The sequence below is a fragment of the Populus trichocarpa genome, chromosome 2 (genome assembly GCF_000002775.5).
Source record: "Populus trichocarpa isolate Nisqually-1 chromosome 2, P.trichocarpa_v4.1, whole genome shotgun sequence".
Taxonomy (NCBI): Eukaryota; Viridiplantae; Streptophyta; class Magnoliopsida; order Malpighiales; family Salicaceae; genus Populus; species Populus trichocarpa.
This window is the reverse complement of record NC_037286.2, coordinates 4,431,928-4,456,335: the sequence shown is the minus strand read 5'-3', so window position 1 is coordinate 4,456,335 and position 24,408 is coordinate 4,431,928. Positions and strand designations below refer to the sequence as shown.

Sequence of the window (24,408 nt, the reverse complement as noted above, 5' to 3'; positions counted from 1 at the left end):
AACACTAATAATAAGTTACATCACTTCCCTCTAAGAAAAAATTAAAAAAAATTCAGCTATAATAAAAAAGAAAGGCACTTTTATTCCTAATTTTTTTACCCAACCGGTCATATATACAGTGGTTGAGAATACGAACAAACCTGAAAATCAATTCCGCCTCCAATGATAATGATTACGTTTTAACATTTCTTTTTTCTAATTTTATTCTAATTATGATCTAAAATTCAAATCTTCGGAAAGAAAAAAAAATATTATTTTTTATAAGTTCGTTTGCCTAATTATGGATAGCTTATTTAGGATTTGAATAAGAGAAAAATTAGTTTTCTTCAGAAATACTCAAAAATATTTTTTATATAATTTTCTTCCTTAATACCCATAATTACCAAGTTAATATATACAGGTAGAGGTAATTTAGCTAGTAAAACCATAAGTGGGATTTTGATATACCACATGGTGTAATGTAATGAAGGGTATTTTTATAAAAGTATTTTTTAATTTAAAAATATATTAAAATAATATTTTTTAAATTTTTTATATAAGTTTATGAAAACAATAAAAAAATATTTTAAAAAATATTTTTTTAAAAAAATGAATTCTCATAGAAACAACACAAGCTAGTTTTAAATTGTGTTCATTCTGTAGGAGTGTGGTGGAGGATAAATTTTAAAATATTTTTTTGCTTGAAATATTTTAAAATAATATATTTTTTTATGTTTTAAATTTATTTTTAATATTAACATATTAAAACAATTTAAATGTATATAAAAAATATTAATTTAAAATAAAAAAATAACAAGAAACTAGTTCAACCGTAATGTCAAATAATCCATTCAAATTAAAAGAGAGATTGTATTCTGAAAAAAAAAAAAAGAGTTAAATCTCTAAACCAATGAATCTCATAATAAAATAATAAACTGACTTTCGGACCAATTGAACTAGCCCGCATCATCATGTGTCGATTGGACAGTAAGGCCCCGTCTCTGATATGGCCGAGATCTTTGTCGTGCTGACACCGGAAAAGGTAGCAACGGCTATGGGCATTTAGCACCTGTCTCAGCCTGTCTGTCTCCACCTTTAATGTTTCCTCTTGGGTTTTGACAACCCAACTACAAAAAATTTCTCTGGGGCTTTCGCATATAGAAGGATCTTGCTCATCATTCTGTGTCTTTGAGGTATGCCTTTTCTTTCCTTTCTTTCTTTTATGATTCATGTGTGTGGTCATAGATTGTAGATGGAATTTATTTGTAAAATTCTTATCTTTTGGGTTTTTGATCGTCATTTTCAATTCTCTGGTATTTGTTTGGTAAGCTAGCTATGTTGAATGCTCTGTCGGTGCTTTTAAGGTCTCTAAGTTAAAACATGATACTCTCATCTCTGTTTGTAATTTTGCATGAGTGGATTTATAGTAGGTTTTTTTGCTGTTGCGTGATACAGCGTCGCATTAGGCCCAGGTTAGTATGGTTAGAGTCCCTCGTAATAAACAGAACATGATAAATGATTATCATCTTAATGAGAGAAATTTTGAAGATCTATTTTATAAGTCATGATGTATTGTATTGATTACAAATTAGCAAATTTTCACCTCATATCGCAGATATTCATGCCTGCATGGCAGGCAGAAGATGACTATCTTGCAATACCTGATGCTCTCGTAGAGAAAAAGATGGCCTTCTGGGATTGAGAGGACTGAAGTCAGGGGACCTGTTAATTGTTAATATATCTGTTTTTTTTTTTTCCTGAATGGCAATTACCAAATTATTATGCTAGATTATTTCTCTTAATTTAGGCTATGGAACTGAGGTTGTATTCTGCAAATTCACTTCTTCACAAGTTGACATGCCTGTTATTCGATCTGAGCAAGGTGCAGGAATGATCAATTGCAATATACTGCAGGAGAACTGCAGACGGGATGCATGATGAAATTTATTGGTCCAAACTTCTACTGAATTTTGAAGGGGAGTTTAATAAGAAGGCTTTGGTAATCTTCTGGTGACCAGTTTGGGTCATAAGAGTTTTTCCCAATGGTTATTGAGTTCCTTCTCTGAGAAGTGGATGTTGATGACGTATTGGAATATGTCTCTTGCTGCTAACAGAAGAGGCAACAAGCAAGTCAATCTCTCTATGCTTCGAGGCTTGCTAGTAGACCGTTGGTGGATAAGTGAGACTCGTAACGTTCAACCTTTTCCATGCAAGTGGTGTTAACAGACTTGAACCGGAAAAGAAATAAGAAGACAAAGGAAAAAAAAAGAAGGCATATCATGATCTGGATAATGCTTTAATAAATCACCAGAAATAAGTTGTAAAGATGACCAGATCTAGTTTCCCTTATTTCTTCTGCTGAAAGCATTTTTAAGAATTTGAAAGAGAGACTTCTAATTGATGGTGAATTGCTTATTCTCGGTAACCTGGAGGCTGTTCAACAATTAAAATAAGTTCAATGGCAGAAGCTAACAGCTGAGCCCTAAGTAATAGTGATGAATAATTGAACTTGAAGTCTCGAACTGAAAATTATAGCAGGGGATGAGAGACATCCTCCTCTTCATGATGCATACAATGGATGTTGTCTAGTGGTTTTCAATGGCTTTTCAACAATGGATACATGTCGAGATGATATCATTATCTTTAGGTCCTGGTTCAAGTAATGACCAAAATGTACTTTTATCCTTGCAAATCAAGTGAACTGAGATAATTTAGATGAAGTGAATGGAATATAGTAACTGAAGAAGTGGCAGAACATTGTACATGCTACAGCAATTACAGAAATCAAAACGTATAAGTGACTCTGAGGACCGAGATGGCAATTGTAGAGATCAAAAGGTATCCATGGCTCTTAGATTAAGCGTCGACTTATTCCAGATCTAATATCCCGAAATTGGACAGAAGTATCTTTACTTGATCAACAAAGTCCGAGCCCGTTGCATACTCTGTTAGCATTCCAACAGCAAAACCAAACATTGCCCATCTGCTCAACCAATATCCAAAGCACAGAAATGAAAAGAGGCATCAGATCAGAAAGCCACATTATGTCAAGTCAACTGTAGCTAAACGCAAGCTCACTCATCCAAGTTAATGAAAATTCATGTAACCAAAGCCAAGTAGTTATGCTAATTGGCTACTATAACGCTCTTTAAATGAGTGCAATGCTGGGTTCTTATCTACCCACTCTTGTAACAAAGAAAAGGGTTGAGCTTTAATTATATAGGACTCTGTTGGAACTCAAAACCACATGGTCAATACATGACAATTCGAAGAGAAGAACCGGTTTTGAAAGGAAAAACAAAATTTTGAAGAAAAAGGACTTGCAAAACAAAAATCAAGAAAAACTGGGGGCTAAACTTGAGGAATAAGAACAAAATCTTTCTCGCTTCCATAAGAAACTTTTGCTGGGGATTTGAGCAAAAGCCACCTCTGTGGTGCAATGGATGCCTACCATCCTAGAAGTGGAACTGGTGATAGCATTGCACTGCCTTGCCTTGAGTGCTATTGATTGGCGAAGCAAATCACCAATCAATAACTGGAAGCATTTCCTTGAGAAGGGCTTTATTTAAGCACTATCCACTGAGGAAAAACAACTGAAACTTAGAAATTAAAGAGCTTAGTCGGTGAAATTTATGTACCTTTCCCTTTCAAAGGCTCAAGAACAATGGGTCTGAAACACTTTCAGTTATCTATTCGAACAGGCCTTCTTCCTAAAATCCAAAAATAAGAGAACACGAAGTTTCTTGTATGTAATTCCAATGTGAGACTTCTTTGCACGAACTAGTTTACCATCTAGTCTTAGTGAGGCATGGCAAGTCTGTCCTGCATAACCTCTTATTATATGTCTTCGACTACGAAGAAGAATGAAGCTATTTTGCTAGAAACTAATTACTCTTATACCGATCTTGATCGAAAGAAACTGTATGTTATCGTTTCCTTTTTCTCTATCCAGTGAATAATGTATCGTTTTAATTGGTCTAATCACTCAAATTCATTATTTAGGACGAATAAAACATCAATTTGCAGAAACAACCCACAAATCTGTCCAATTAGATTAAGTATCCACATAAACCCAGATAAACTAAAATTTCAAAAATCCCAAATTGCACATCAAAGAAGAAAAACTTATTACCTTCCATTAGCAATCTCATTCTTTCCAACGAACCCAAAGAAAGGACCTTGATCTGCCTCCTCAAACTTCTTCTTCTTAAAATATTCTTGAAGTTCCTTAGCCTTTTGTCTCTGAAACTCCAAAGTAACCACATTCTTGTCCTTCACGGCCACTTGAGCAGCTGGCTTGGGTGGTGGAGTCACTGGAGAAGACGGTGAAGGAGGAGGGACGGGATTCAAGGGAGGCGATGGTGCTGCTGGCGAGGAAGGTGCTCTAAGAGGAGGGGCCACAGGTCTCCTTACAGGCCCTTCAGCTTGAGAGCTTCTTATGGTCACAATATAAGGCCTTGTTATTGTAGAAAACCTACAGAAAGAAGATGTTGAGGAGGTTGATGAAGAGGAAGATGGGAAGGAGCAAGATGACGATGAAGGGTTTGGGATTTTGATGTATGGGATTGAAGATGCCACTGACATTTTTCCCCCTCTTCTTGCTCAATCGAAGCACTATTTTTTCTCCCCCTAAATTCTCTCTGTAGGATAAATGTTTCTTTTTCTGTGCAGATGTAGTTTTTTGTTTTTTTTTTGGTTTGTGTTATCAGAATCAGAATCAGAAGAGAAGAGGTGTGTGTGGATAAGGTGTGGCCAAGTTTCGAAGGAGAGAGTGATAGTTCAAGTTAGTTGGTCCATCGAAGGAGTGGTGACTTTGGCGCCTAACAGCCGCTCAAGCAAGTGGGATGTTACCAACATGCCCCTCTACCAGCTTTGTGCCTTGACGCGCTTTGCATGCGAGTGAAGAAGCCATTTCCTAGAATAGCACTTCGAAAACGTTGCTAATAAGTAAAATCACTGTGATTTGAAAACGTTGCTAAAAAGTAAAGCCTTGATGTAATGAAGAGCACTTTTAATAACAAAATTATTGAACTATCTCCTTATGTCTTAATCTGATCACAGAGTTTTTGCTTTCGGGTTGTTCTCAGAGCACTTCGACCTATCCTCGAAAAAGAGGAGAAAAAAAGAAGAAGCGGGAGAGAACAGTTCAACTTGGTTTCTTCTTGCCGTGATTCCTGCAAAAGCTTTCCCGCAACGTCTGAAAGCCATAATAAAATCAGGGAAGGTGAATAATCCCACGAAAGAGAGCAGGGTCCATCTTTAACGACTATGAACCCATTGTAGCTTTTGAGAAGCAGGGCAATCCATGGTAGTAACAAGAGGGCAAAAAATAATGCGAGACATTAATTACGAGAAAACAATGGACAGGGCAATCACAAGTAACAAGAATAAGGTGACAGAACAGCGTGAAGATTAGAGTAACAAAATGAAATCCTCATCAATTAAATATAGGCACAAAACGATCAGTCCAACAGGCGTGGCCCGATATAGAACTTCTCACTAAGTGGCGTTTGTTAACAAACGGACCCTTAAGTCGCACTGAAAGTGTGGCCAGATGCATAACTCCTTCCCATGGTAACATTTCATATGCAACCAGTTACTCGCTTTTTCTTTAGCAGAAGTCAGTTGATCGCCAGGAGAAAGCAGATGAACTCCATCAGTAGCAGCAAGTCCTGTGGTGTGCCGCGGCATCTTGAGAAAAACTGGGCACCCAAAAGTTTTTGGTAATTGATCACATAATCACGCACGAACAACTTCTTTCATTTCCATTCTCGAATTCATCATCTGATCCACCTGTTTCACTGCCATGGATCAAGTTTTCGAATCATTAACATGGTCATAATGAATATTCACCAGATGAATTAAAAACCTAAGCGAGATTGGAAATAGAAATGCAGGTCATAATGAAGAAAGCTATGTTTCAGCATAATGAATAACCAAATGCTCGCAAAAATCTTTATAGAAGTTAGTGGACTACTTCGAAATTTAGGACCAGAAATTACAAAAAACATGTCATGTAGGAAACTCGCTTGCTGACTCCAATGTTACATTTGACACTCATAACTTTCTTCAATTGTCGCATATGCACAGGGCAGGGGCAGTGTAGATGCAGGAAATCAATGCCCAAATCATCGTCCAATAATACGTACACATAATGCCTCCCCAATACAGCTATCAAAAGACATATCAAACACACTTTGGTTGTGTAGATGGAAGCGAAACAAAATAACTATAGACACACTGTGGGACTGACAGAAGATCTAGTATAACCAATCCAAGACAGATTGAGGAAAAACAGAACCAGAGCCAAAATAGGAAAGAGGCTTAAGGCCACATTGCTATCTAGGGCTGTTAATTCCGAGAGTTGCCACTCTCAAATGACAAACATGCTCCATGATCAATATAAAATTGTTTGGTATCAGAAAAGAAATATCTTTTGGAAAATATCAGAGAGATGCATAAAATAGGATATATCATCAACATTTCTCTTCAAGTCTTCAACTAGTTTGATCAAAAGCATGGAAAGCAAATAGTTTAGTCAAACAAAGCTGATTTACACAAAGGAATGTATGATGAGAAGTAACAATGTGCATGGACGAGTGGAATTCGAATCTAAATGAATTGGCAAAGAAAGAAAGGGACATGAGAAGAATAAATCTAAATAAAAAGAAAGAAATAAACTCATAATAACCAGTAAAATAAGAACCCACTATAAATAAAACAATTCATCATAAGGACATGAGAAGAATTAATGTAAATGACATAAGAAATCATCCCCTGCTCTCTCGCTTTTGAAGGTCTGGTCTGGAACAAGGACACAAAGCACCTTCCATTATAAATACAGTCAATCACGATCATATATCCTTAATGCTCTGCCCCAGTTTCAACATCTCCAAACACATCCCATCCTTTTTATCACTTGAGCCAAGGCCCAAGTTGAATGATGATATTATCATATGGATTACTTAATTCCCTCAACTTGCTTGCCAAACTTACTGAAAATTTTATTTGTTTACGTATCAGGCAACCAAAATATAACCATCACATTTTATGGTTGCGAGGAACCTGAGTCACTTGATACAAAACGACTCAAAAACAAATCTCTTGTAAGTATTCAACTGAAAGACTATGAACCCTTTTGAGAAGCAGGGTCCATATTTAGCAATATGGGAAATTTATAACAGCACGAAAACTTGTGCAGATGTAACATGGAAATTACAAAAGCGTAGTGGTAACACCAAAGGTATACATATAACTGAGGCTTATGCCACATGCACAAGAACACACATTAAAGAGATTCCAAAGGAGGTGTTAAAATCTCCTCAATATGCTTGAAACATGAATTAAATAAATGCAGAGCTCATAACTTAGATCAAGATAAGGTACTCCCGTACCTTGGTTCAAATTCCCTGATTTCAGCAAGCTCACTCCCACAGACATCAGTCCACTGCACTTTTCTCCTCTCTGTATGACCAGGGATATCACTACCTTGGCCATTCAATGGCTCGCTCTGCTTAACATCCTCAACAGGAACTGGAATTCTTTTTGATGCCTTCTTCAGATTACTCTTAAGAGTAATTTTTCTTGCATAATTATCAACTTCAAGCTCGGTAGTAAGATCTTTTTCCCTGTCAGCAACGAGAGGATCTGGCAAGACATCCTGCTGTTGGGCAGGGCCTACTTTGAGAGGTGACGGGGATTCATGTGCGGAAGCGCGACCAAAGCAGATAAAAGAAGCGCAGCCGTGGGAAAGCCGGTTCTTCAAGGAAGCCAGCTGGAGGTCAGAGTCAGGTTCTTGGTCCACCAACTGGTACTGATTCCACGGCGTAACTCTCATGGGTTTGTCTTCGTGCTTCTGACCCAGGAGAAGAAGGGTCAAGCCCTTACTATACCCAGAAGCTGAAGATGAGAAGAAACCTCCTCCTTCCACTGCCAATAACATCAGTTCTAATCATCTGGGCATCAAAATATGATTTCTGTATCGCTCCACCCACTGCCCCCTTGCAATAACTGACAAAGACACCAGTCCTTCATTCACCAATTATTCCATAGTTAGACAGGTTGCCATCAAAACATCATAAAAAAGAAAACCAAATATTAGATGTATCACTGTTATCTTCCGACTTTAAATCCCAAAAACAAAACCAAGAAAAAAAAACAACAACAACCCACAAAAAGCTAACCAAAAGTGGCCAAGAAAATGACATTAATATCAAGAGTTAGATCGCCAACATCAACAATCTGATCAAAGTTACAAGAGCCCATTTAATACAAAGTCATCAAACAAAACGTCAGCCCAAATTTTGACCATAAAAAAGGCTATCAATCATGAGATGCTTAAAAAAAGGACTTGAAAGCATCCCAAACAGGATTCAGGAATTAAATATAGCATCACAAACACGCTTAATTCTTAAATACTGCGTTTGTAATCATTAATTAACATTGAATGCAAAATCAGGATAGTTTTTTGACAGCTGATCTAAATTCAATACCAAAAAGAAAAGAAAATCGAAGGATACCATCACAACATTTCCAAAAAAAGTAGCAAGTTTTTTTTTCTTTTTTTGTTAAAGATCTGTTTAACGAAAGAAAGATGGTAACATGCATCACTTCACTTCACATTTACTCCTTCAAAGGGGAAAGGAAAAGACAGAGCGAAACGAGAACAGTTCAGCTACTACTAACTTGACTCACTTTTGGATGGAACAGAGTGGTTTTTTCCTCTCTCTTTTTTTCTCGGGAACCAAACAGAAAATCTTAAGAGCACCTGAAAGCGACGCAATAGATCTGCGAGAGAATCTGGTGGCCTAAAACGGCGGCGCCGGCATGTCGGATCCAATAAATCGGCGAGGAATTGGAGAAATTGTCTATACGGCAAGTAAATAAAACGGGGATTATAGTTTTCAGTGAGTGGGAAAAAGGATTTAATGAGAAAAGAGAAAACAAAAGGTACGAGAGGTTGGGTTTACTCCCCCCTGGTTGGTTCGGATTAATTAAAAGGTGGATCCGGATTGTGACTCCATGGCGCATGATAGCGATGGGCCCAACCTCCTTTCTTCTTCTTCTTTTTAATTTTTTTTATGGAGATTTTTTTTTAATTTTTTTCTCTTATTTTTGGTAAAGGTAGAAGTCGTGCAGACATGGGAAAGCTTGCTTTTGTTTGCTTGCCCTCCCTCCCTGTGCACATGAATGCTTGTAAAACTTATTTAAAATTAATTAAATTGAATGATTTTCTGAATTTATTGAATAGTTCTGATTAGAAAATTAAAAAAAAAAACAATTTGATTCAGTTATAGATTTCAAAAAACTGAGAAAAGCAAGCATATATAAATAAGATTTATTATAAATTAAAAGCTTATTAAATCAGAACTCATAAAAAATAACCCAGCTAAAGGTATATTAATTAAAATTGAATTTGTATAGCATGCTGTTGACTGCGGATCATCCTGTATTTTATAAAAATTTATTTTTTAATCATTTTAATATACTAATATAATTTTTTTATTTCATTTAAAAAGTACGTAAAAAAAACAAACAAAGAAACCATTTGTATTTCCAACGTGTTTAGGGTGCGTGTGATTTAACCTGATTTTCATGAAAATTAATTAATTTTTGATTTAATTAATTTTTTTGGTATTGTTTTATAATTTTAATGTGTATTTTTTAAAGATAAACTTTAAAAAATAAAAATAAATTATTTTAATATATTTTTTAATAAAAAATATCTTCAAAAGCAACCCCACTTTGGGTTTTTTGAGATCAAAGGATCTGGCCTCCAACTATTGTTGATAAATTAAAAAATAAGAACATTTTATTTATGGAATCTGCTATTCTATCGAGCTCCACAAACAAAGTAATAATGATGCTGAGGGATCGCATGATTTCCCTCTGTCCACAATCCCCCTTTCCCCTCCCATATATGTGATTTACATTTCAATGTGATTTCACCAAATGATTGTGAGATTGTAACATAAGTTACAAAGGGTCCGAACATGTTCTTACGGTGAGATTAAGAAAAATCAATTAATTAAGAGATGTTTTAATTAAGTCATAAGTTAAACTTGATCTTACACAGGTTTTAATTAAGTCATAAGTTGATCAACTACAATGTTTTGTTAATGAAAAGAAAATCAAATCTGATTTCACATAGAAAAAAAAAAAAGGAATGAAACAGATGCAAATTAACTCAGACTACAAGTCGGGCCACTTGATTAAGAAAAAAGCCAAAAAAAAAAAAATCATGAGTAATTAACTGGGATAGCTCAAATTAACTTGACACAAATTAAGGAGCAGAAGAATTCCATGTGACTGATCAATGATCATTGGGAAATCGACAGTGAGAAGAAGGGACTGTGGGATTTTTATGCTTAGAGTTGTTTCGAACGCAATTCATGTTTGTTATCGGAGTTGCCTTGTACGACCAGGGCTTTGCTCGGCACTGTGATGTAGTTTTTTTTGGGCTGATTATAGTTATTTAATTCTTTCTATTTAAACTTATTTTTTTATTTTAAATTATGATAAAAACTTGATTTAAAAAAAATTATAATTTATAATTTTAATAAGTTTTAAAAAATTACAATTTATAATTTATAATAAAAAAATTTTAACATGTTGTTTCGAATCATATCCATAAAAGCTGTCTTGCTACCAAACTTGAGACGGAAAGTCGCCGAGGACCCACAGTTAATGCTCCAGTGACGCTAGGAAGATGATCTCAGGATAGGCAATGAGAGCCATCAGACGAGAAAAGTCGCTGCTGCCAATGAATGATTCAGCTAAATTTCGGGGTAATATAGAGCGGTGGCAGCTTTTCAAATTATTTTTTATTTAAGTTGTATTAAAATAATAATTTTTTAAATAAAAAAATAAAAACAATAAAAGAATTAATTTTAAATAAAAAAATTTTCTAGACAGAATTTCAATTGCCCCTTGAAATCATGGATGACTTATTACTTTTCTTCTCTTTTATTTTTTTTACATAGATTACAAGAACTATTATGAGACACATTACCAGAAAAAAAAAATCACTGTGTATGAGTAAATCTCATTTTAAAAAAATAGTGTTAAACTTTAAGAAAATACTAAAGACACACATGAAATATTAGATTATAATCTTACAATATTAGTTTATTCTTGATTTGGTAAAGCAAATAGAAAATATTTCTAGCATGACATGAAAAATGATTACTTCAATTTGGGTGATGATGATCTTTCCAGACCTTTTATTTCCAACTTTACACGTTCAAGTTTCTTGAAGAACAATTCACTTCCCGAGTTTATAAGAAATAGTATGGGACCCTGTCCAATCTAAACGGACCAGAAGTAGTAAATTGTGTTTTTTTTTGTTCTTAAATTAAAAACTAGTAGACTATAGTAGTAATAAATTGTCTGAATTTGTGAATTTGAGCTGGTCCAAAACTCTTTTCGAAACTAACGTTACGCAGTCGAACTCCTACACCAATATCAACTTGTTCCTCGAGCTATTTGTCCCGCTTCGGAGCAGAAGCAGACATGAGAAAAGAATAATAATCAGAATGACTGACAGACGAGACCTGCTCAGCTTGCACCTTAAAGTATCTAGTATTTCCGATCCTTGACATCAATCCAAACCAATTAGGCGATGGGATCATTGATTTCCGATCGAATTTGGTAATGCTGCATGCCCGCATATCCATATATAAACACGATCCCTCTTCTACAATTTTATTAACATCGATCTGTCCTTTTCTTTTATTATTTGGCTTGGAAATCTTCCTCTTTTCAGTTTATCCCTTTTCTTACTAGTTAGATCTGCATTCCAAGCTAATTGAAAGTTTAATATTATTGATCTAGTCAAATTAATAACTTAACTTCAAAGTAAAATAAAACCAAATCTACTCCAAGTAGCATAAATTGATCTAGTTATTTAAATATTAAAGTTTAAGAATCAACTATAAACTTATAAAGCTACCACTTTGACATTTCAAACCTCCTCCAAACCTTTTGAATAAATAAATAAAAGGAGAGTGTTACACACTCAATACATAACAATTCATCTTCCTAGCTAAATCAAGCATGCTAAAATTTACTAATACATATAGCTCATAATCAATTCATTTATTATACCAAAATTTTAGTACTTTCAAAGACTTAAAAAACTAAACGCATATTTATAAATCATTCATAAACTTAAATAATTTAAACCAATCATTTGAACACAACCATGGATTGCACATTTATATTCAAAGTAAAAAAACTATGATTACTTTACCAAAATAACAATGAGTTATATTTTACTTTATAACTAAGCATCAAATTTTAAATAGACATGTCTATAGATCCTAGTATATATAACCCCTAAAGACCATGTCCAAAACGTAATCAATTAAATTCATATTCATATTCAATCTACGAATGGATTCATAAAAACAAAACATATTCATATACTTTTGCAATTATAAACATACTTTCACAAAAACATTTAACATTATTTACAAATCATTTATAGTGTCTAATCCACCTAATTTACAAAACAATAAATGTTTTAATAAGAAAAACTTATTTAGTACACAAATATAAATTTTCTAACTCAAAATAACTAACCATAGAGATGAACAATTACTTACATGATATGCAAATCCAATATTAGCCTTAGAAACAACCAAACACTCGTGACAACCTAACAATAACAATCACCGTAAATTATATGCTCACTAACATCTAATGTAACACATGACAAATTCCTAATTTAATTAAAACTTAAATATATCATTAGCTTAATGACCCTAAAATTCCCACCAAAAACTATCCAACACTAGAACCATGCTATTACATCCCCTTTTCTTACATATAAAATATATATTTTTAATAATTAAATATAAAAAATAATTATGTAAAACATATGTCAATTATGATCCAAAAATAATAACATTATAGAATCTGATCACAAAAGGCTATAAAACATTTTTAATTCAAGAAAAGAAGTATTTTAGCATAATTAAAGTGGAGGTGTCAAAAATTATTAACTTCATCTATTTTTAGAAACTACTTATCAAGTAAATAAATTAATTGGTATAGAAATCAAGCTCTTTTAACATATAAAAATTCTACATAAAAATAAATTAATTTTAGTATATTGAAATGCTTAAAATAATTTTTCATAAATTCATAAAAATTCTTAAAAAAATATTAAAAACACACTAAAACTCTTTAGTAACATATTAAACAAAAACAGTAAATTTTGAGGTCATAAATATTTAGGGTGAATTGCACTCTCCAATTAATCGAGAGTGGGCTTAAAAATATTTTTGTTCTTATAGATCTATAAACTACATATTCAAGTGACATGCTTTCAGTGACCATAACTCTTAACCCACAACTATAATTTAGGCAAATAACTTATCGAATCGAAGAACTCACAGCACACTATAAGTAGGTATCAAATTTCGACCATAACGCTTATCGGAATACCATATTTTGGTGACCTGAAGTTACCAACTCATAATCTTTTTTTTTCAATCTTTTTTCACTATTACTTCAAATTATTCTATTAAAAACATATAAAATCACTTCCAATGAGTTTCTATCAATCTAAGACTCCATTAGTATAACACTCACTCCTTAAAAGTGATTAAAAATCAAATATCATAAAAACTCTAATTCTTAAACCTTTCTTAATAACCGTAATATGCACGCAAAAAACTAATTAAAAGGTAAAGACAGAAAACACACACCTTAAATTGATTAAAAAAATAAATATTTTGGTCGTGAATTAAATATCCTCCTTGATTTTCCTCTTCCTCTCTATGTAGGTTTTAATGTTCGACAAAATAGAATATAAGTTGCTATAGAGTTTTTTCTTTTTATTCTCAAAATTATTATGTAATTACTAATATATATACTCACCAATTACTTATAATACCTTTAATTAATAAAAAAGGCATAACAAAAAAACCTAATTAATTATATTATTTTATTTATTATTATTGTTTTATATATCCATACATAAATATATATATATATATATATATATATATATATATATATATATATACCAAATTGTGTGAAACATCGTAATTAATTATTGCCCCTCAACCATTGTCACTTGTAATTATTCATCAAAGGATAATATTGGCATCTTCGATTAAATTCTCAGGGTATTATAAATCAGATACCACCCATTAAAATCAAATTATATAGATATAATATATATATGATAGTAGATAAAAAAGAAATCTAAGAAATTAGACATCTTCATTAATTTACTTTTCGTAAAAGAAATGAAGTAGCTGGACCATGATCTGGTTACAGGAGACATTAATGGCGATTTAACATGTTTTGCCTACCCAAACAAAACAGTACAAAAGAAAACCATTGCGAACATGACAGTCCAGGTACTAGCATATATAGCAACGAGTGAAAGTGAATTGATCACAGTATATTTTTCAAGGATTTATAAATTTTGATGGTCACGGCTGCACCCGAAAAGGTCTCAAGTTCATTGTTACAAGAAATAATAAAGGGTCAATGGGCTGTGCAGAAAGTAGTACAGCCACCTCTCAAAGCAAAAACTTTGTTACTTTAATGCATGGAAGAGGACCACCACCTTTATCAGAAGGTAACTTGTAACTTCCAAAGAAATGCTGGATTCCTGTGAAAGGCAAACGCGACTGTCTTGTTGAAAGGAAAGGGTCAGAGAGAAAACAAGGCAGTAAATGAAGCCCGTGGTAAACTTCTCACAAAGGCAATGAAGCTTTGGCCATATTTAGATTCCACTCCACTATGGAGAGGAGTACTGTTTGGTGACATATTTCTACAATAATTTTGCTGGTTTTTCATTCTCATGTTGGGGACAGTACTATATCCAGTCTTTTTGAAGTGGATACATATGTTTGCTTGATAAAGCAGCTGGGGGGACGCAAGATGTGCAAATTATGAAAATATGCTAGATTGAATCAGATTAGTCGAACATGGAATTATCTACGTTCTATTCTTCATGTGGGATTCCCACTGTAAAAAAAGGATCAATCAATAAGTTCTTCTAAGAATAAACTTGTGGCCTTGAAGTTTTTCGATAATCTTCACCGAGAAATTCTTTAATTTAGCCTCTTGTTACCTACTTATTCCACTTTCTTGCGTGACTGTGGCCATGGTATTCTTTTTGTAGGTTCTATTCTTCGAGGTCATAACATCCATAACCTAGCACTCTAGGTATTTAACCAGATACCTTTCTTTGTGCTGTCAAATGATTTCTCCCTTGTTTATACATAAAAGAAATGCCCTAAACCCAGCTTTATCAATTCTGTATATAAATCTGGGTCCGGGTATCAGATTTAGATTTCATAATTTAGATAATATTGGATGTGATTAGCGCCTAAAGTTGGAATATGATAAACTCTATAGGAAACGCGTGTTTGTCAACTATGCACTCAAAAGCATAATGCTACAGTACTAGCTAGCATACTAATTGCAATGCAAACCCTACAATAAACTGTTAAGCATGGACTCATGCCTTTGTTAACCCACCTTTGGAGATGCAATGGTGGTTGTGATAATTGTTAAAAGCCAATCTTGTTGGATCAATGATTGATGGAGTGGTCAAAAGGTTGTATAGCATATTTCTCTTCATCTGTCTTCTCAAATTTTAGATCAAATTGAAGTCTCTTAAAGTGATTTGTGGATGTGCTTTTGGCAAAAAAAGACGAGTTGTGGGTCATGTAACCAACAACACCTTTATCTACGGCCGAGGAGTCCAGGAATTGCAGAGAAAAAACTAGATCGAGGAAACAGAAACATCAATCATTTTCTAATGCAAGGTTAACAAGTTGCGTGGGATTCCTTAACGTAGGAACTGATTATGAGAGCGAGTGATGCTGGTAGCTAAGCCACATATTCATTTCTTGTCAAGCCAATGCAAGGAGAGGCTTGAGCATGTGGGATTGGAACGACTTTGGACCCCATGATCATTGTCTGGTATAAGATTACAAATAATCGCGCCTGACGCTTCTGCTCAAGCAGCTAAGCAACTCTGGCAGCAATCAGAAGGTTCATATCTTCTTCTGCTACGTTATTTGTTTGTTTCTGAGTGGTGGGTACAAAATACAACTCAAGGTATTATTGCAGCTTGAACTATGTACTTTGGGGACTTACCAAACAAGCATCAACGAGTTCTAGTAGCAGAAGAAGATACCTGCAGGGTTAAAATTTTTCAAAGGTAAAAAAAATGTTCAGGAGATACAATTATTTATAAAGAAGGAAGAAAAATCTGAAATCTAGATTAATGATTTGGTTGCATTCAATAAGCTTAGTTAATTTAATAATATAATTAAAAAAAACATGAATAGTAAATAAATTGAACAAAAAAAAAACAATAATTAACTATAAAAAATAATCTGTTAATATTATACTCGGGAAAAGAAAAAAGAAAAGTCCATTGTATATTCATCATCGCTCTGTTGTAGACACCACTCTACCATAAAAAAGAGCTCTTTTAAACGGTTCTAATATTACTAGGAAAGGTCGCACAACAATATTGAAAGTGATCGCACGGGTCATTATTGCAATGACCCAGAAAGCAAACCAAACAAAATATTATGAAGTAAGCATCTCATGCTTATATTTAATTAATTAATTTAATTTAATTCAAAAAAATTCTTTTTAAAAAGCTAAATTTAGCAAAGAATGACAATTAATAAAAAGACTCGAGATAACCAAATTGAGCTAAATTTTAAAATTAATGAAACATTCTATAGAAAGCAAATAAAAAAAATAATGGAGCTCGATTTCCAAATAAATAAATATTGAAGGATGAAACTAAAAAAACATAAGCTTATAAAAGAAAAAAAAACAAATCCGGAAAAATCTCCTAAACTTGAGTTAATCTCTCAAACTAACAACCTGTGAAATCTTAGACCCAGACTCAATCGAGAAGCTCAATTTTCAACCAAATTTAATATTGAATTATGAAATCAGGAAAAAATATCAATTTAAAAATTTTATCAAAGTAAAAAAAATATCAATTAAAAGAACAAAATCAAATCTGATAGGAAAAATAATTGAAGGTCAGGCGAGAAAAACAAGAAGAAGAGATAAAAAAAATTAGACAAAAAAAAATGTCATTAGTACCAACCAGAGGTCGGTAAACTATATGAACCGCCTAGGAAGGGAAGGGACACCGAGATGATTCCAACACCGTCGAGACCATCTTTAATAATATTGGGCACCTTGTAATGCAATTCACTTTTATTTTTTGAATAATATTTTATATTTATCAAAATACTAAATTGTCACTCGATCAACTTGATTATAATTTAAAAAATTCAAAATGAAAATATGAAAAATTCCATGTTCCTGGTTGAAAATTTTTTTACTTTTAAGAGTAATGTAATTATTTTATTGTGCTTAGAAAATGTTAAAATTTGAAAAAGCCTCTAAATATTAGTTAAATAAATTTTATTTTTAAAAATAATTTAGTTATTTTATTGTGATTTAAAAATATAAAAAGATGGAGTTGTTTTTTATCGATCTAATAATAATTAATGAAAATTATATAAAAAAAAATCAGGTTAAATACATAGTTTAATAAATTTGTGCGAACAATAGAATCCTAATCCATTTTTTTTTTAATAATTAGCAATTCTAATAATTAAGTTGAGGTGCAAGATACCTTGGGCACCTTGTAATGCTGATTTTGAAGGCATGAAACAATGGGCGATGATGGGCCATGCCATAATCTAGGAATAACGAGGACTAGTTGATTTTACTTCTTCTATTTGATTCTCCATGACATGTCGTGGGATAAACTTTTTTTTTTTTCAACAAAAAAAAAAACATTGGTATTGTTAATTATTTTTTACCATCGAGAAGAATTTTACTGCAAGCTAAAAAGTTTATAGGTATATTTAATAAAATAAATTGATAATTATATATATTAATAAATTTGTTAATTATAATCAAAACTTGAGTTGGAAATTAAAATAAAGATGTTATTTTTTAAAATAAAAAATAAAAATATTTTTTTGAGTTTGAAATTGAATCCTGAAAATTTTAATTTATTTGAATCAATAAAATTAAATTTTATTGATTCAAATTGAGTATAAATTGAAAGTCAAAACTTATTATTAACATTGTGATAGCATGTATAAAACTAACTAAAATAAAACATCAAATCAACTTAATGTGTAATGAATAAATTGAAAATAAAAAAAAATTAAGTGAAAAAAAAATAAAGGAAAAGAAAAAAGCACAACCCACTATAAATTATGTTTTTTTTATGTGATGTATTTTTATTATTTTTTTAATATTCTATCTTTATGATTTCAAACACTATTTCATGATTTACCAATATTATTTTTACAAAACAACACTACAATTATTAAATTAGAAATAAAATGAACCAATAAAAAGATAAAATAAAAATATTGAGTTTCATTAAATGGGAAGTAAAAGTACCTAATTTTTTTTAAAAAAAGGCTTGAAAGACAAAAAAAACAATAAAAAAAAACTTCGAATGAAAAAAAAAAACAAAATTAAGGCGGTTCACCACAAATTGTTTAATTACGTTGATAATTATAATTGATAATAGTTCTAGAGTGATAAGAGGTCGTGAAACGAAAAAAATAAAAATAAATAAATTTGCAGTTCGAAACGAGTTGATGCCAAATTAATTTGTAACAGTAGTATAATCAATTCAACAAAGCACTTTACATATAACATAAACCAAATTTACCATTTTAAAAGGACAACGAAAAGGATAAAATGATAGGTTATGGTGCTCATCACATAAGCATTCTGCTCCATGAGAACTCACCCACTAAGCCTTTCTTCTTCACACGCTTCACAAGTTGACAGCATAAAGTGATTGTTCTTGTATGGACTAACCATTCCATGTGCTTTCTTCCTGAGAAGATCAGGAACAACCAAAACAGCAACACAACTGCAACAGCCATCCAGATCCTTTAACCAAAGCATGGAAAGAAGCTTGCGAGACCTGCTATCTTAGATGTCCATGGAGGAATCATTGGAACTGGGAAGATTAGGATCCCTGTTATGGTTCTGAAGAAAGTTGGGCTCATTGGCGCGGGTTCCATTTCCTGACAGTGAACCACCAGGTGGACAGTAGCCTCCCTGAGCAATGTGGTAGTTCTGGAGACTCCTGCGAACAGGGCTTGACAAAGCATTTGAGAAAACTGTATTCTTAGATTGTTGATCACAGTGTTCAGAGCGGGTGCCCTGACCAGTAGCTGGCAGGCCAGACGAGCCCGAAGAAACCAGAAAGGTGGAATTTGTGGATGGAATAGGTTGGGAATTCTGATGTTGGTGTGGCGTTCTAGGAGACATTGATGGTTCTTCTCCACAATAGTCCAATTCATTCTGCATCATGACCACAGCATTACTCAATTTTAGATACAATCAAGTTATTATCAATACACATAAGCAAAATCCACTTCATTTCAGATCTCGGCTAAACAATATACATGGATCGGTTACATATCTAACATATAACTGTCTTAGTCACTCATAACATGTGCACGCGCACATACATACATGTTAATCGAGAGAAAGAAGATAAAACCAGCAAAACCAAAAGATAAGGAATAAGGAAAAGACAATTAAGCCAAGCCTAACAGGCATGCATCCATATTTATCTGATAGCTCTGTGTAGAGAAATATCTCTGTTACACCAGTGCTCAAATAAGAAGGTTTTACATGTTCAGGTGACTGGCATGAGATTACTATTTAATTGACAATCAAGTTCATCAAGTTCTCTTTTACGTTGTGTTAACAAACAATGCCCAAATAAAAAGGATCTACAGTGTTCAGGTGGCTAGAACATGGTTAATGTCTAATAAGGCAAAGAAAAAATGAAAGGCAGCTATAAGAAATATTTTGGACACTTGACAATAATGTTCATCTTGATGTACCACAAGATAAGTAAGATTTTCATGTTATATATGAAGATGTTCTCAGTATCATCATGAACAATTAATTCCAAGAAGAGTATCAATTTGACTTTACACAGATATTTCATATATCCAACCGTGGTTTCATGGATAAGGAAGTATCAATACATTTGCACATACACAAGAAGCAAGCATATGGTGCGTGTTGCATGTCAGTACACACACACATGAAAGCGCACACACAGACAGTAGATTGAAATAGATCAGGCAAGAAGAATAATTGACACGAACCTGTAAGTAATTGATTATATCAAATGTTGTCACCCTAGATCCTCCCTCTTGTTGTCTCCAAATCCATTGATAAAGTTTTTCCTGAAAACAATATGACCAGGCTAAATAAGCAAATTCAACAAGATAACTAAGCTTGAAAGAAATCAATCAAGGTCAGTAGATAAGTCTGGTTGAGAGGATATATGTGATGTGACAGCTTATATGGCATTCAACAAGAGATAATCTTCCAATTTGGAAGCTAAAAGCATCAAAAGAATAAGAGCTAGGTCAAGATCGCGTGTTGTGAGTTATTCTGTAGGTTCTAATGAAAGAAAAATTGTATCGAGAGTAACTGGGTGTGTTTTGAGCAGGTATTGGGAATGGCATACAAATCTTTTATTCTTCATTTTAGAGTTTCTCATGGCGCTGTCCCATTGTCTCTTTTACTCTGCAGGTGGAAAAGAGCAGCAGGCTGTTTTGGAAGAGAAGTCCATTGTTCTTGATGTTAACTGCATTTATTTTGTGAAATTTCATACTGTACTGAATAGACTATCTATCTTAAAGTTGAAAAGAACAAAACAAATTTAAATGCAAAACCAAAACTGACCAAACAATTGCCCTACAAATCATTTTCATAACCAAATCAGTCATTTTCATCTGTAATTTTTAACATGAAACACTCTGATATAATCTCAAACACAGCAAAACATTTTAGTTTTGAACCAAAACCACCACTAAGCTCCATAACCACTCTAAGATAAGGAATACCCGGCTCAGGACTACTTCAAAGCTTGTTCACAATCAGTATTCTTAGTAAACGCCCTATGTATGCCAAAATCATATCTGTATTTAGTTAGTTATACAAACAAAACTAACAGAAATTTATTTAAGAGCTCATGCTCCACAACTTAAGATGCATGAGAAATGGGGAAAAGGCCTAGACACTGGAGAATGCAATGATAAATGGGGGTGTATGGTTAACGTGAAAAAAAAGTTTGCGGTCTTAACTTCTCACTAGAATCATCAGAGAATGCATACCCAGTGATACATGCAGAGAAGGACCATCTTTACTGGTTGTACTGATTAATATATTATACTGCTCTAACAAGCAGGTGCTTAACCAAATTGAAGAAGGCGATCCCATTCCCTGAACTTAGAAGTAGCCAGCCTCATGATTATGCTATAGGAAAAATGATTTTAAACTTCTATATGAAAAGTAGAAAGGTTGCACTTTAAAAGCATGTGTAAAAAGGCAAAGTACAAAATGAAAACCATGACAAAGATTTGTTTGAATTTCAAATATTTATATTTGTTTGATACCTTTATCTTATGCCACCATTTAGCTTCACCCCCACAGAAATTATAGTCCACATTTTCTCTTCGAGCTCTTCCATAAACTTTTTGTTGACTATCAAATAATCAATGAATAGCTATCATCCAAGACTGTGAAAACATGTTCAATCTTCGGGCCAGAGCCAATCAATAAGTACATTTTCAGCTTCTCCAATCTTCCCAAGACAGACCAGTTCCATCCCAACTAAACTTACTTTCCTTTTAACTTTCAGAGTACTGAAAAGTCTATCTCTTTGAAACCCATTGATCCAAAATTATAGGAATATGCTTTTCTTTCCAGTCCTTATCCTGGCTTTCTAACTGTCTCATCCCCTTAATTAATTGGAAAACACATTCCATAAAAACTATCTATTTTGTCTTGTTAAAGTACTGAGCCACCATTTCATGTCAACAAAAAGCATATTCCTGCAAAGCAACTGTTTGTCAACATCAAAGTATCACGTGATACAACCACTTGGAAACAAAGGTGACCTTCTACACCACCAATCAACTAGATTACCGTTTACAAATTGAAACTATCAGGAGTTTACGAGCTTGTTTCTAGGTTCACGACAAAACTCTTCCATTTACAAGTATTACACGGCCATTAGCACATATGAGCAAATTCATAATCCAAGAGAAAAAGCACTCCAACAACTCCAATTTAAAAGCGAGGTCCCTTAAAGACTGAAACCTTCTTTTCCAAGGCAAACCAGCCAGGATTCTATTGTTTCTCCATCACACAAGGTATCAAAATACTCAAATCCCGCTTGCTTCCTTAAATGGGAATGTTTAAAAAATTGATGCTTTAACAAATCTACCTCCTCAACAGTCAATTATAACGCCAATCTATTATAAACATTCAAAGCGCAAGCCACTCAGAAAAAAGTGAAAAGCAAAGTACTACATTCAACTGCAATGATAATTAACAACGCCAATTAACAAAAAAAAAAAACTAAATTAACAGACAGTAACTCCAATGTGAATCCATTAACAAAACCACATAATGTATCCATCCAGCCATAAACTTCGCAAATCAACCAGAATCAAACCACCCATGTAAGTTTACACCAAAAAATCGAAAGGGGTAACCCCTAAACTAGACTAACAATAAAAAAAAAAATTCAGTGAACCAATGAAAGGAAATGAAAAAGGTACGAGCTTGATTGATCAAAAACAATAACTTTTCCATAAAGGAAAACAACCCCACCAAAAATAAGCACATATACCCACAAAACAAGCGCATATACAAACAGATATTCAATAAATCAAAGAGATAAAGAGGGAATCTTACAAGACCATGACGTTCACCGGCTTGGAAAGAGAGTTTTTGGTGGTTCATAGACTGTGTGTAAAGCTGAGACAGAGAGTTTGCAGCACTGCAAAACGAAGCGTACATGGTCCGATCCACCTCCTCCAGGCTTGTTGCTATGGATTTTCTCTTCTTTCCCATCGTTAATAACAGTTAGTTAATTAATTAGATTTTATATACAGGGATAGATTGAATTTTTTTTGGCTAAAAAAGGAAAAGATGAATAAAAAGGGTCTCTGGTTTCTCTTTGCTTCTTCTCTAGAGAAGAGGAGAATGTGGCGTGTTCTTGTGCTCCTTGTTTTTTTTTTTTATAAAAGAGATTAGAGAACAAAAACAAAAAATAAAGGTTTTTAATGCGAGAAGAAAGGGTGTGTGGTTAGGATGGTGGGTGGTGGTGGCACAGTACCCCAACTCCCTTTACGCGCATACCATCTCCTTTTCCGTTTTTAAAACATGTTTGGTATTTTAATATTGAAAGTATTTTTTATTTAAAAATATATATTTTTTAAATTTATTTTTAATATTAATATATTAAAATAATTAAAAATAGTAAAAAATTAATTAAAAATAAAAAATAATAATAAAATAATTTATTTTTTTAAAAGAACTTTTAAAATGTAAAAATAAATGGAATCTTAATTTTTACCATGCCTTACAAGGATTGAAATCCAATTGACTATATGTATTCAACATGAAATAGTCTTTTTTTTTTCTAAAAAGAAAATTGTGTGTTTTTGTACATAAATTTTTTTAAAAATGTAAATCAAAAAATATACGTTTACATGTAATCAAATAAATTGAGAACTATATATGTTGATAAAAAAAATCATTAACAATAAATGATGATGAAAAAAAAATAAAAAACATATATAGATCAAGATATTTGACTTCGCAATATAGTCCTTTGACCTTATTGTGTTTAATGACTTTATTTACCAAAATTAAATTTTTATTTAATCAAACAATAATAGAAATAGACACAAATAAAATTGATTGAATAAAATAAAATAAAAATTATATAAGGTTACACATATTAGAAATATTATCCAAAAATAAATATTTTCTATTTATACAAAATATAAAATGAAAATTATAGATGAATTAAAATAATCTCTTTAAGAACTAAATGTATACAGAATAACTAAAAAATTAAAGCAGCTAAATAAACAAAATAAAAGAGAGAATGGATATTAATTTAAATTTAAATTAAAAAAATTATTTTGAAAAAAAAACATGAAAAAAAGCATGAAAAAAAAACTAATTTAAAAAAAATCAGATATTATTGGGCCTAGCCAGTTATGCCAACGAGTTTGGACCCTTTTTAAAAAAAAAATGGGACAGGATACATATTAGGAAAAAAAAAAAAAAGTAGAAGACAACTTGTCATCTGTTTTTGTAAAACCTGCCATAAATTTTTATTTATCGTGATGGTTACAGTAGTTGTAATAAAATCCTGGCCAAAATTTTATCTGGCGAGAGTTTTTTCAGTTTTCAGTTTTTTTCAATTTTCAGTTTTTTTTTTTCCGCGGTCAAACCTAAAAACTTCTGATGTTGTGAAACTGTGCAAGTAGTTATATAGAATGTGCACAGAAAAAGAGGGAGAAATGGTCACTTAGATACATCAAGAAAGAAATC

The 24,408-nt window shown here is 32.7% G+C and overlaps 3 protein-coding genes and 1 long non-coding RNA gene across 6 annotated transcripts; 1 reads left to right on the top strand and 3 right to left on the bottom strand.

Annotated features, from left to right (window-relative positions):
• Positions 1–878: 878 nt before the first annotated feature.
• LOC112326584 (uncharacterized) lies at positions 879–2,404 on the top strand. Its single transcript, XR_002980299.2, has 2 exons — positions 879–1,172; positions 1,595–2,404. It is a non-coding gene; the product is annotated as an uncharacterized LOC112326584 (long non-coding RNA).
• Positions 2,405–2,689: 285 nt separating this feature from the next.
• LOC7468765 (light-harvesting complex-like protein OHP2, chloroplastic) lies at positions 2,690–4,750 on the bottom strand. Its single transcript, XM_002300871.3, has 2 exons — positions 4,112–4,750; positions 2,690–2,962 (listed from the first exon to the last, which is right to left on the bottom strand). The coding sequence occupies exons 1-2, from the start codon at positions 4,561–4,563 to the stop codon at positions 2,848–2,850; spliced, it is 567 nt and encodes a 188-aa protein (XP_002300907.1). The 5' UTR covers positions 4,564–4,750; the 3' UTR covers positions 2,690–2,847.
• A 553-nt stretch (positions 4,751–5,303) lies between these two features.
• Positions 5,304–8,958, bottom strand: LOC7468764 (uncharacterized). Of its 3 annotated transcripts, none has more exons than XM_006386240.3 (3): positions 8,665–8,958; positions 7,374–8,007; positions 5,304–5,780 (listed from the first exon to the last, which is right to left on the bottom strand). In XM_006386240.3, the coding sequence occupies exons 2-3, from the start codon at positions 7,919–7,921 to the stop codon at positions 5,711–5,713; spliced, it is 618 nt and encodes a 205-aa protein (XP_006386302.1). In that variant the 5' UTR covers positions 7,922–8,007; positions 8,665–8,958; the 3' UTR covers positions 5,304–5,710. The 3 variants fall into 3 exon arrangements, with proteins under 3 accessions (XP_006386302.1, XP_024450862.1, XP_006386301.1); XM_024595094.2 differs by having other exon boundaries at positions 8,747–8,958; XM_006386239.3 differs by having other exon boundaries at positions 8,674–8,957.
• A 9,604-nt stretch (positions 8,959–18,562) lies between these two features.
• Positions 18,563–23,113, bottom strand: LOC7468763 (uncharacterized). Its single transcript, XM_002300869.4, has 3 exons — positions 22,756–23,113; positions 20,151–20,231; positions 18,563–19,329 (listed from the first exon to the last, which is right to left on the bottom strand). Exons 1-3 carry the CDS (start codon positions 22,912–22,914, stop codon positions 18,955–18,957), a joined length of 615 nt encoding a protein of 204 aa, XP_002300905.2. The 5' UTR covers positions 22,915–23,113; the 3' UTR covers positions 18,563–18,954.
• Between the last annotated feature and the right edge of the window lie 1,295 nt (positions 23,114–24,408).